The following is a 10,821-nucleotide window of genomic DNA, read 5'->3' as shown; positions in this document are numbered from 1 at the left end:
ATAATATATTATTATTAATATCTAAATTGATATTTATTATAAATATACATAATTTTTCTCTTTTATAAAAAGCCAAAAGAATTTTGGATGAAATTTTGTTTTCAATCAAGCAAAAACAAAATCTAAATTATAAAAGAAAGAAGGTGACTTCTCTTTGGATTGAGAAATTCAAATAATTAAATTATAAAAATTTATTTATTAAGTAGAAAAATATGTATTATCTAATTATTATTTGCTAACCATGCCACCCATTTAGTCATCAATCAACTCTTAATAGCTAAGTTTCTACTTAACTGGATTAGAAATTTTCCTTTTTCACACAAAACTCCCCAATACCACCCTCTCAATCAAACTATATCTGATTTTTGTTCATTTATAAATTAAGATTCGTTCGATACTTTAACTTAATATCATACTAATTATAATTCTATGAATTATAATAAATCTCTCCCTCTCAATTCACATTATTAACCAACCAAAAATACTTCATTACCAGACAATAATTCGCTCTTAAATCTTAATTGATTAATAATTATAAATGGAATGTATTTCATCATTGAAATCTGTCTTTCTTCTAGTGCACGAACATTATTTGAACCAGTAACACAATGTATGCAGAAATATTTGGCACCTCAAAGTATTAGAGAGAATGTGAATTTTTCTATAGCTTTTTAAACATGGCAAATTGTTTATCAGGCCTTTCCAATTGACTAGTTCCTGCCCTTTGTGTAGTTGTGAGGCTGAAAATGATATTCACGTGCTTAGAGATTGTTACTATGTCATGTCCATTTGGTTGGTTGAGTCTCATCTGCCCCAGTTGGAGAGCTTGGTCTTTTATGTCAAGTAAGGAGGAAAGGTTATGACGTAATCTATTATTGTCTAAGACTCAAATCTGTTTTAATTGAGACATTACATTTTCTATTGTTACCAATTCACTATGGTTTTGGAGAAATTAGAACATTCACAATCCGAATTATTTAAGGCCAATTGATGGCCCTTTTTAGATTCGTAGATAGGTGGTTGAAATATTGAAAACTTGAAACTTTTCCTTAAAAAATATGCCTGATTGTTGTGTGTTATCCCATAATGAAGTATGGGCACTTTCTCCGGCTGGATGGTATAGACTTAATGTGGATATTGCTATTAATATGGTTATAGGTTGTATTTTTGTTGGCGGGTTAATTAGATATAATAGAAGTAAGTTCATAGGTGATTTTATGATGCTGTTAAAATTTTACACACATTTTATTGTAGAGTTATAGGTTATCTATCATGGACTTAAGTATATTTAGACTCGTTGTCTATCTAGTCTTCAGATATAGTCTGATTACAAGGATACAGTTGATATTATTCTTAATAAATATTACATTTTTGGTCATGATGTCAGTTTTATTAATAGCATGTGGAGCATGTTTTCATTAAATTAGAATATAAAAATTTTTCATTCTACTCAAAAAACAAACTATGCAGCAGCTTGAATTGCAAAAAAGACTCTCGTCTCTGCAGATACTTTCTTTATGTTTTTTTAAAGTTCTTCTTAGCTTCAAGAAATTATATAATGTGATTTTAAGAGAGTCTTAACTTCTCTTGATTTATTTTCCTTTTTTTTTGTTGGGCTTTGCCCCCCGTTTTACTGAAAAAAAAAGTAACATAGTTTTTTTAAATAATAAAAATTATGTTTACAATTAAGTTCAAAATGTCTCCATGAATCTTAAGTGTTAACAAAATTAGTGGAGCATTAGAACTTCCAAAGTGAAGGTTTAAACTCAAGTTTTTGTTACATTTATGAAACTTTGACTTTTCTGATATAGTAGTGTTGGTTTAATCACTGTATTTCGAGTTTGTCTGTCCAACAAATATGGATGAAATTCTTAGTTACCAAAAAAATAAAAATGTCTCCTTGAATCAATGCTTAACGTCTTTCAAGTTTGATGAATTGAATAACCTGACTAACTTTATATGATGACTTACCAAAATTATAATATGGTCATATTATAATAATCCTTTGTCCATCAATAATAATAATAAATGAATAATACTTCAATGTATAAATTTCTTATTTATTTTATGATTTTTATTAGGTCAAAAATGTTAGATACATTTGGCTGGGATAATCTTTTAATAGAAAAAATAAAATATTACTAGGATGTAAATTACTAATGTGTTTATTAAAATTCACATATATAAATAATAAGAGTAATATTATGTGTATCCACGTTGGATATACAAATGTATACACACTCATATGTGTCATTATATAATTGGTTATTGTTTTATTCTTAATTCAAAATCATCCAATCACATGATGACACATATACATGTGTATACATTTGTGTATCCAAAGTGGATATACATAGTTTTATTGACATAATAATTTTTTTTTTATTGATATTGATAAAGAATATTGAGGTATAATTTTATAGAAATACTTTTAAATGTTAAATTAAATCAAAAGTATAAAGATAAGAGAAAAATTACAACAAAGCTAAATGAAAAGTCTAGCACATGTGCGATGGTGGCTCGATTGACCCTAATAGGTTGTTGGTCAATTTTGACTTATCTCATCTTAATCTTGTTTTATCTCATTTTAATTAGAAGTGTTTTGATGACATGTAATTGATAATGTTACATTGACTAAGTGATTTGTAATTTTAATTAAATACAAGAATATTTATATCCTCAAAATTATATAAATATAAATAAAATAGTTATAATAAACTTATACGTTAAGTTGTTATTTTAAATTTTTAATTAATATGATAGTATTTCTATCGAATAAAGTTGTAATAAAATTAATATTATTTTAATAATTTTTTAATTTTTAGATTTACATAATAACACTTTTTGTATTATTTAACATATTAATATATAATAAAAAATTAATAAAATCTTATATTATTTAATAAAAAAATATAATATCATTTATTTGATTAAATATTTACATAATCTTTATATTAAATAATATTTTATTATCAAAATTAAAAATTAATATAAAATAAATTACTGTAAAAATAAATTAAATTAAAAATTAAATAATATAAATTAATGTTATTTCTAAATTGATAATTATTATTAGGGCTGGATTCGAGCCGAGCCAGCTCGGGCTCGAGCTCGGCTCGGCTCGGTTTGAGCCCGAAATGAGCCGGGCTCAGCTCGGCTCGATCGAGCTCGAGCCGAGCCCGAGCTGGCTCGGGTTGGCTCGGTATATTTTTTTAAAAATTTTTTTATATAAAACGACGTCGTTTTGATTTTTATATATATACAAAACGGTGTCGTTTTGATATAAAAACGAGCCGAGCCGAACCGTTACCGAGCCGAACTGAAAACGAGCCGAACTCGAACTGAGCTCGAGCCGAACTCGAGCCGGCCCTCAAAAAGCCGAGCCGAGCCCGAGCTGGCTGCGAGCCGAGCTCGGCTCGGCTCGAATCCAGCCCTAATTATTATACTTATTTGATAATAATAAAAAATATTAAAATATTATATTATTTTATTTAATTTATTAAATGCTCAGCGTTAACACTAATATTAATTGATAATATTTTAAGAGATGAAGATATGTCATAATCATTTTAAAATAATTGCTTATTGCATTGAATGTTGAAATGTTGAAAAAATAACCGTGTTGGAGACAGCTAGGAAGAGGAGACGGAGCCACACGGAACCTTAAAGGTGTCCGCAGAAAGTACAAACCGAAAGCGTGTTGGGGAAATCTCGTTAATAAATGTAAAATAAAAGCCCATATTAGTAATTCAATATAAAACTTTTTGGGCGGTTCACAACATCCCCTAATCTTTAGTTTGATTACAAAGACGTTCTTATGGTTCCAAGAATCCCAGAAAACCCCCTAATAGTAGAGTATATGCCTTCTCACCTAATAGACTAAGGTGTCCTTTTATAACACCGTCTCCATAACCAAGTAAACTCATTTGATACACTCAAAACAAATATCATTTTCCATGTTATATTTTTAATAACACGATAAAAATATTTTATAAAAATCTTTTATAAATCTAATATAATTAATAATTCAGTATGGGCTTTGGCAACAAATTTTAAAAAATACAAATACAGGCACCTTAAGGTATTAACCAAAGTTTGCCTTATTGGTTGCATGAGAGCATTCTGGATCTTGCTGTCATTCCGCGGTAACTTTCCTATAGTTCGAAGCTTCGCAGTTCCTACTTTAAAAGTGCTTCTGCCTCGGAAGCTTTTCCATCCCAAAGCGCAAAAGCACTGCGCACTCTCTCTCTCTCTCTCCATCACGTCGACCATCTTCATATCTATCTCTTTTTCCTGCCTCTCTCGTGCTCTACTCCATTCTAAAAACCAGCTATTTCCATCAACTTTGAGATAACAATCAGCTTTTGCTTATCTCTTTTCAGCTTTTAATGGATGATCGTAAGGAGGTAATTGATTTTCTCTCTATCTGTGCTGTTTCTCCTTTCTTTCCTTGTTCTGGGGTGTTTGTTTGCCGGGAAAATGTTCAATATGGTGAGTGAAAAGCATGTGTTTTGAAATTCTTTTTTGTTTTAAAGAGCTGCAAAAGTGCTTCTCAATGGAAGTTCCTTATGCATTGATTTCGTTGTTTCTCTTGGAAAATGGATTCTCCTTTCCTTTTATATTGTTAAGGTGTTTGTTTACTGAGAAAAAAGCTCCAGAAAGTAGATTTAGAACATGTAGTTTAGTTTACTTTCAAAGAGAGCTCCAAAAGTGCTTCTGACTGGAAGTGCTTATGAGTTTAGTTTCTTTTTCTCTTGAAAATGATTTCCCAGAAACCAAACGGACATAAGATCAAGTTTATATTTCCAATTTGAAGCTCTAGATGATTAAAATTTTCACCTTTAAAAACCATATGAATCTGAAGTTTTCACCATAGTCTGGGTTTCATTCATGACATGAAAATTATTTAAGTAAAATAAACAATAATCTTTGTTTTCGTCGTTTTGGATTGGCTGTTTCAACATTTATTTACCATTTTTTGGTAGTGATTTTTCTTTTAATTTTCTTTGACCTTTATTGAAGCACTCAAAGTAGCAATCAGCACACTTGGTCAAATCTGAGAAACAGTCAAAGCTGCCAACGGTTTTTGGTCATTTGAATTAAAAATTTAATTTTTTATACTAATTTTCTCCTCCAGTCTTGGTTTTTGTGTCATTGGATTTGAAAATTAAGGAATTTGGCCCCACTGGCCTCTGTCACAAATCTGTGTTCTTGAAATTACAAATTTTTATTAAATTAATGTTGCCTCTTCTCGGTTTTTTGCCTGCTCATGGGTTTGAAGGCGCATTAATGCATGTTGAGTGTTTCAAAAGATCTTCATATTTAGTACAGCGGTGTTTTAACTTCTAAGTTTAGCTTCAGACTTCTGGAAAAAAGCAAACTTGGATATTGGATTCATTGGAAGTTGTTTTTTTATAGAAAAATGGTCCATGTCTCTCAGTGCCACAATTTGGGGACTGGGATCAGAAGGGAGAGTTGCCTGATTACTCCATGGACTTCTCCAAAATCAGAGAAATGAGGAAGCAAAACAAGAGAGATGTCTCCAGAGCAAGTCTTGGAAACGAAGAAGACTTCATTAATCCTTCTGCCACGGCCACAACCACCACCACCATCACCGCCACCACCACCCAAAATGGTCACCATGATCAGCACCAGCCCCACTATTATCATCAGAGCCGCCACCACTCTCCGACGGTAAGATTCTTTGGCCGAGCCTTTTTGAATGTAGAGCATTTTTAGGTAACATAAACATGATTGATTAAAACTCAGACTGTTGTATAATAAATAGGTGGGTATTGTTGCTTACATTTTATAATATAACTGGTGGGGTAATTGTTTACTTGTTACCTATTAAATTCTGTGGGTCGATTTCAACCAGTTAGTAGGTAGCAATTAACTTGAAGCATTTTTTTTAGTAAGACAGTTAACCTATGGCTTGTTAGACAACAGATTCAGGGGATTTAGAACATTATGGTCCGCTCATTGTATAAATAATTTGACATAAATTTGTTTATGTATTTGGTTGTTGCATAGTTATTAGTGACATAAGAAAATATATATTGTACGTGTTGAGTTGTTTCATACTTTGCCGTGTCAAATATAAAATTCTAAGCTTGCCACAAGATGACTCTAATCAATTAGAAGAAGGAAATGGTCCCATGTGATTGTGGAGGCTTAATCTCTGATGAAACATGTGGTGTACCAAGGATCCGAGGCAGAGACAACTAGCCACATCTGAATAGGATATTGTCTATTTAGATACGTCTTTTTCGAAAACCAACTCGAAAAGTTTACAAGTTACAAATTGTGTAATAGAATTCAAGCAGTGCGCTAAAAATTTGACTTTTTCTTCGCATAGTAAGTTAACTTTGCGTTGTACCTAGTTAAGTCTAGTGTGTTAACTTTTAAGAGTAGTTTGAATGGTAACAAAAAAGATTTCGTGTATATAAGAGCATGAGATGAGTTTAAGTCTCATTTTACGACATATAAAAATCAAACTTTTGACTTACCAAATTGATTAGATTGAGAGTTTGATCTATTTGGTGTGGTTTGGTTACCTTCATTCCATGGGTTGTAGGTCAGCCGTTTAGAAAGCTACAATTTTATGTAAGAGGCTATTCATAATAGAGACGTGTTCCCAGGGGAGAAGGGAACTTGAAAGCATTAATATTTGAGAGTTGGAACTTGATCTTGATGATAAACTTTTAGGCCGCAAATTCAAATGGTGCACATGCCGCAGCTGTTCTTAGCCACATATTATGCATGTTGATTGTTTGCATAGTCTTGTCTATAAGAAGATTTTTGCATCTTTCCGTGTTTGGAGAGACCCAAATGGTGGAACCAAAGAAAAGAACTTGTATAATTTTTTTCAAAGTAGGCTCAATTTGATTCTCATTACAATTTCTTGTTTTTGCTTTTTGACAGACAAGGAGGGGCATTTTCAGCTACTTCAACTGTTGTGTGAAAGCCTAAAGAAAGTAAAGCAACGCCATTTTTTGGATGGTTTTGGGAAGTTTGTGTAATGAAAATGAAATCATAAATTGTAATGAAGAGTTGAACCAATCCTCTCTTTTTTCTTTTTCTCTTTTCATTTTTTTTTTTTCACTCTTCATCTTAATGGCTACTCTCACCTTCATCTTTTCCACTCTTTTGTATCATCAAATTATTACTCTAATTATCAGGTTGTTGGATTTCCTTTGAATGAAATTCCAATTATAATGAGATGAAAAATAACCCACCTCAACCTCTTGCCTAACAAAGTAAAAATGATCATCTCTTTCTAGAAGGTTCAATCTTGGAATTCTATTATAACAAAATTTAAAAGAAAAAAATAATCAAATATGTATTTTGTAGTCAACCAATTTTATAAGGATTGTGTTAAAAATTTTTTTTATTTAAAGTTTGAAAAATGACAATTTTTTTCTAGAGTTTTGAAACCGTTGTGGGAGACAACAAAACTTGTCGTCTTTGACCGCGTTAGCTTTTCCTCTTAGCGTATCTTCTCTTGCTAATCAAACCTTGCCATCAATGAAGACAATTTTGTCTTCGTCAAAGGAAATCAATGTCATTGGTGGGTGAAAATAAGTTGAGAGGAGAAGATAAATCAGGAGGGAGAGATAATATGATCAGAGACAACGAAGTCTAAAGAAAAAATTATCGCTTTTCAAACTTTGGATAAGAGAAAAATATTAGATTTTCAAATTGAAGAAGGGAAAATGTAATAAAATTTTAGTTTTTAAAATTTTTTTATTTAATGAAGGTTCTGCTTTTAATTTTAACTAATATTTTTTAACAGAATTTTGCTCATAAATGAGAGTTGGAGTTTTTAAAAGTTAAATGGTATGGTTTGGGAGTACACTTAACCTTTGGTGAGAACAAGTCTTTTGATCAAGAATAAATAAAGATAATTATAAGAAATACTAAGACAAAAAATCTGTAGTGTGATTCAACCTGTTATGAGTGTTATACAAGAGTATTATAATGTAAGTTGTCCCCTTTGAGTGGACCCTGTGAATACCCATAGGTCACTTGTGATTTCTTTCTTATTCATTTTCTTCATTTTCTTCTTTAATATCAGACTTACAATACATTCAATACAAATTTCACATATATTTTCTTCTCTTGACATAAAATTAAAATTAGATTCAAATCGAGTTATATATGAATGAATTCGAGCCAAACTTTATATACTTGAAAAAACGAACTCCAACTTTGAGACTAGCGGCTTGACTTGGCTCGAGAGCCAAGGCGGGCAGCAGACCTTCTCTCTCACATTACAAGACAACATAATATCTCTCTTTTCTCTCTTTGCTTTCTCTTAAAGTACCACAGAAAAAATGTGTGGCGGTGCCATTATTCCCGACTTCGTTGATCTGAAATGTAGCCGAAATTGACAGCGGAAGACTTATGGTCGGAAGTTGACACCAATTTAGACCTCTTGGGCTTGGACTACGCTAAATAGTTTGAAGCTCAAAAGCCTGCCAAGGTAACATTTCTTTTTTCATCGGGGTTTTTGCAACAGTTAAACTTTAAAGGTTCAATATTCTTAGCTGCTCTTTGATAATTTCTGTGATTTGATGCTGTAAAAATTTCTGTTTATATTGTCGTTTCATTTTGTTTTGTTTGATCTTCTAGATGGTTTATTAAAGTTACAGTTTCATTTAATATGTTTCTCTTATTAGTTGCCTTTCTTGGATATGGCAGATCCAGAATCGAATATTAAATCTTAATCAGCCCATAAATTTATAATTTCCTTCATATTTTCTCGGAAAAAAAGTTATATTTCTCTGAAAGATTACTTTATTTTATTTTGTTTTTCTAATACAATATATAGTGAGGAATGAAAATGGTGAAAAGAAGAGGCAGATGGAGGATAAGCCTAAGACTCAACGAGCTCGGAAGCACGTGTACAGAGGAATAAGGCGGAGGCCATGGGGGAAGTGGGCAGCTGAAATCAGAGATCCTCACAAAGGAGCCCGAGTCTGGCTTGGTACCTACAACACAGTCGAAGAAGCTACCAGAGCCTACAATGAAGCCGCCAAGCGCATACGTGGCGACAAGGCCAAGCTCAACTTTCCTGAACAACCACCACCTCAAGCTAAATCTCTGCCTAGAAGCACATAAGCTTTGGATAGACTCGTTTGAGCTTGTCAAACTTGGCTTGTGATCAGACTTGTTGGGTCTATCCACGCCAAACTTGCGAGTGGCTCACAAGTAACTTGGCTCATGAGTGAGCCGAATTCAAGAATTGAATTTTTTGACTCGTTGAGCGTAAGTTCAAACTCATTTCAATAATAACCGAGTCGAGTTTAAATTCGGTTGAGCTCGTGCTCGACTCTGTTCGAATTCAACTCTATATGAAATAAACTCAAATCTATCATAAAATTAAAGAATTTATTGTGTTGAAAACAAATTTAAGAAATATAAACACTAATTAAGCACTTTATTATAGATATTTATTCTGTGTTCAATAAAATTCTTCCAATTTATAGAAAGTATTTTTTATAATTTGAGATAAATTTTCGTTTCTCCACAAAATATGCATATACTTGAAAAAAAAAATATTGAAAATTACAAAATAAATGCATTAGACTAACAAAAATAAAAAAAAGTAAAAAATTAATATTGCTGGGTAATTTGTAAGTTGATCTATACCCACAAAGTCAAGTACATATTTTAAAAAATATTACTCGTATAAATCAATATATTTTTGACTTGTACTTGTTTTACCAGACTCACACCTAACCCACCTGCTCATTTTCAAATCTAATGTCGCGCTAGAGTACAAGTCTGTTTACACATAATGCACAATCATGCATAAGAGAGAGAATGGACGCATGTTCATGGTAGATGCAGAAACATTCATAGAAGCTATCTCTTGAGAATTTAAGAGACGATAAAATATGTTGAAGTACCGAGTTGTGTCCAAAAGAGAATATGAAATATCATGCGCATGTACATGATATGTGAATGTTAGATAAAACCCAAGATAAGATTTACATGCCCTCAAGAGCATGATTTTGAAAACATATATTTAATTGATGATTTTTGAATTAATTTTGAGAAAAAATGATTTTTCATATTTTATGAGAGTTAGTGCAATAATTTGGGATATAGAAAATCCATGGAACATGTGTAAGACTCAGATATCTCTTGAGTGTATGTGTAGGACATAAAATTCCCGTAGACACCCATGACCACATGATTTTCTCATATGGTTTTGGATATGTTTTCTAAAAAGTCATTACGAGGAGAAGACATCTTTGAAATAGACTATGCATTTGTAGAGATATGTTATACCCACAAAAATAATACGTCGCTGACAATATACACCCACAGAGTGTAATGAGTCCATCAATATACACCTATAAATTGATGCTAAAACAAGTTCATCCATAATGTGAATTGTGATAGCATAAGAGATTGAAAGTGATACTTACCTTTTATTTATATTTATATTTATAAAATGTTAAACACACACACACACACACACATAACGGCCGATCTTTTAGCAATAGTACCAAAACGGTCAGAACTTGTGGCAAAAAGACATACAGGCAAAGTAATCAATCCTTAATTCAAAGAAAAAAAATAACACACACACAAACGGTCCATCTTGTGGCAAAAAGACATACAGACAAAGTAATCAATCCTTAATTCAAAATAATAATAATAATAACAAGATCACATATATATATATATATTCATCATATTGAATTTTTATTATTTTCGTAGCTAATATAATTGTATAAGTAGTACAAATACAACTGTACACATAATAGTTGAAATAAGCTGACATAAAGATTGGAATAATGAAGATCT

The 10,821-nt window shown here is 31.5% G+C and overlaps 1 protein-coding gene and 1 pseudogene across 1 annotated transcript; both read left to right on the top strand.

The window, feature by feature from the left end:
* The first annotated feature begins 4,196 nt into the window (after positions 1–4,196).
* On the top strand, positions 4,197–7,201 carry LOC123193830. Its single transcript, XM_044606893.1, has 3 exons — positions 4,197–4,406; positions 5,419–5,694; positions 6,925–7,201. The coding sequence occupies exons 1-3, from the start codon at positions 4,389–4,391 to the stop codon at positions 6,970–6,972; spliced, it is 342 nt and encodes a 113-aa protein (XP_044462828.1). The 5' UTR covers positions 4,197–4,388; the 3' UTR covers positions 6,973–7,201.
* A 604-nt stretch (positions 7,202–7,805) lies between these two features.
* Positions 7,806–9,390, top strand: LOC123214563 (annotated as a pseudogene).
* The last annotated feature ends 1,431 nt before the right edge of the window (positions 9,391–10,821 follow it).

This window comes from Mangifera indica, chromosome 1, assembly GCF_011075055.1.
Source record: "Mangifera indica cultivar Alphonso chromosome 1, CATAS_Mindica_2.1, whole genome shotgun sequence".
Lineage (NCBI taxonomy): Eukaryota > Viridiplantae > Streptophyta > Magnoliopsida > Sapindales > Anacardiaceae > Mangifera > Mangifera indica.
This window is presented reverse-complemented; position numbering and strand designations above follow the sequence as displayed.